Here is a 2,500-nt window from a genome sequence, read left to right on the forward strand (position 1 = left end):
GTGTGTGTGTGTGTGTGTGTGTGTGTGTGTGTGTCGTGCATCTGATTTACAGTATATGTAGAGTGATTATGACCATACAGTACCTGTGATGACGTTAATATCTGGGTAGTTGTTTTCTGACAGCTCGACGGAGTGACTGTCTCTCTCAAAGGCTTCTCGCAGTTCCTTCTTCACCGCAGCCGAACCGCACAGACGATACAGACCCACAACCTGTCAATCAAACACACAACATTTACAGAGCATCACTAAACCAATCACACCAAATGCAACCTTCATGCAACGTTTCAATTGTTTGTTTGAAAATCTTTAAAACCAAGAACAAACATTCTGACTCATCCTAGAGCTTTCAAGCAAGATCCATCAAACTTGATAAAGACCTTCAGTCTGTTCTGAAATATTGTGCTGTGACTTTTCAAACTGATTGGAATTACTGTTGTCCCGTAATGGATGGTCAAAGTGGTGTAAAAATCCCATTGACTTACATTGACGGAAAATTCTATACATGGAATCCTCCTACTGCTTTAAAGCTACATCTACCAAATTTGGTACAGATTTTCAGACTGTCCTGACTATGTGTGGTATTTATTTTCTAACTGATCAGAATTACAAATGTCCCGTAATGGACAATCAAAATGGCGTAAAAATCCCATAAATTAACATTGACTGGAAATTCCAGACTTACACTTTTGGAAACCTCCTAGAGCTTTCAAGTTACATCCACCAAATGTGGTACATACCTTCAGATTGTTCAGTCTGTGGTTGATTTATCTTTTCAAACTGATTGGAATTACAGTTGTCCCATAATGGATGGTCAAAGTGGTGTATAAATCCCATTGACTTACATTGATGGAAAATTCTATAGGCTAACATTAATGGAATCCTCCTAGTGCTTTAAAGCTACATCTACCAAATTTGGTACATATTTTCAGACTGCCCTGACTATGTGTGGTATGTATTTCCAAACTGATTAGAGTTACAGTTATTCCGTAACAGACCATCAAATTGGCATAAAATTCCCATAAATTAAAAATCTAATTGTAGTTGGCAAATGAAGTAGGTCTTTCAGGTATTTCATGCATGCTGGGCAAAGTACATATACTGCCAAAACTGTATGAGTAGAAAAGCTAATATGCAATTCCAAATATATAGACAAATCCGAAACTCATGGACAAATGTTAAGATTCCCAATGGTAGATACTCATTCACAGGAATCAGGCAATCAGTTGAATACTATCAACGAATTAGACGAATTGGTTAATCATGAAACAAACATGAGAAACAATGCATCTTTCTCCTCAAAGCTGCTAAATCTACCTCCATCTTTAACACACGGCTTTAGTATGCAATATGTGTGCATTCCAGGAACTCCAGAGCGTGTTCTAGTTACTGTTCTGGAACATTTATAATCTCCTCTAGAAGTTCTAGTTACTGTGATCACCTTCTGTCCTTCATGGATGAGAGAAACCAAAGACTCAGGCTGGGTTCAGACTAGCACACTACCATACTTACTATTTATATGCATGCAGCATGTATACAGTACACAGTACACAGAATGCACATGTTCAGTATGCATGCATTCCAAGCGTGAGAAAAGTCTGCCTAAAATCTCCTTTTGGAGTCCACAGATGACAGAAAGCCATAGAGGTTTGAAATGACATGATGGTGACAATAAGGGCTGTGGAAAAACCCTAGGCGAACAGCTAATAATTCACACACACACACACACACACACACACACACACACACACACACACACACACACACACACACACACACACCCTAAAGGCGAACAGCTAATAATTCACACACACACCATTTGGTAGTTTTCCCACAGGCACAGTCCATCCAAAACATTCCTTTAGCATATGTGACCTGCGCATGTTTAAGTGGGGGGACCTATGCTCCCCAGATTTATATGATATCTATACGGGCCCATGTTGGACTGTCGGCCGCGGAGGGGGTACGGCCATGGCTCCCCTGCCGGATGTACCGCCATCATCCACTCGGGTACCACCAGGACTACCATCGACCCGGAGTTTGAGGCCGATCCAACCTCGTTCGGCCGAGTTATGCATCAATACGTGTCCGTGTTGGACCCTTTTTCATGTGTTCAGTATGTACCATATAAATCTGGGAAACATAGGACCTTGGGAACATAGATACGCTCCCGCTGTAACTCGTCTGTAAGGCCGCAGGGCGTCTTTCTTCAGACAACCCATAATGAGATCAGCCTTTAGCGAAGAACCACACATAGTGAGCGACTCACGGCCCTGATCTGATCTGAGGACAGCAGTCGGCACTATTTTGTGAGTTGACAGCAGACACACTCACGGAATGAATGGACGAGAACTGCTTTAAACTCTAGGTGACACTGTAACAGAGACAGAGGTGTGTGCGTTTATAATGGAGATGAATGGCTGGAACTTTGGCAATATGCCTGGGTACACAAACCATTGAGAGGCCTCGCAGAGCTTATGTGTTTGTGTGTGAGTGTAATGTC

The 2,500-nt window shown here is 41.9% G+C and overlaps 1 protein-coding gene across 2 annotated transcripts in view; it reads right to left on the bottom strand.

Moving 5' to 3' along the window:
* LOC127625302 (rho GTPase-activating protein SYDE2-like) overlaps positions 1 to 2,500 on the bottom strand; it is a 25,449-nt gene that overhangs the window by 9,192 nt on the left and 13,757 nt on the right. For both annotated transcript variants that reach the window (XM_052100506.1, XM_052100507.1), the window contains exon 5: positions 84 to 210. In XM_052100506.1, coding sequence (XP_051956466.1) covers positions 84 to 210 — 127 coding nt within the window. The remainder of the gene's footprint in view (positions 1 to 83; positions 211 to 2,500) is intronic.

The sequence above is a fragment of the Xyrauchen texanus genome, chromosome 31, assembly GCF_025860055.1.
Source record: "Xyrauchen texanus isolate HMW12.3.18 chromosome 31, RBS_HiC_50CHRs, whole genome shotgun sequence".
Lineage (NCBI taxonomy): Eukaryota > Metazoa > Chordata > Actinopteri > Cypriniformes > Catostomidae > Xyrauchen > Xyrauchen texanus.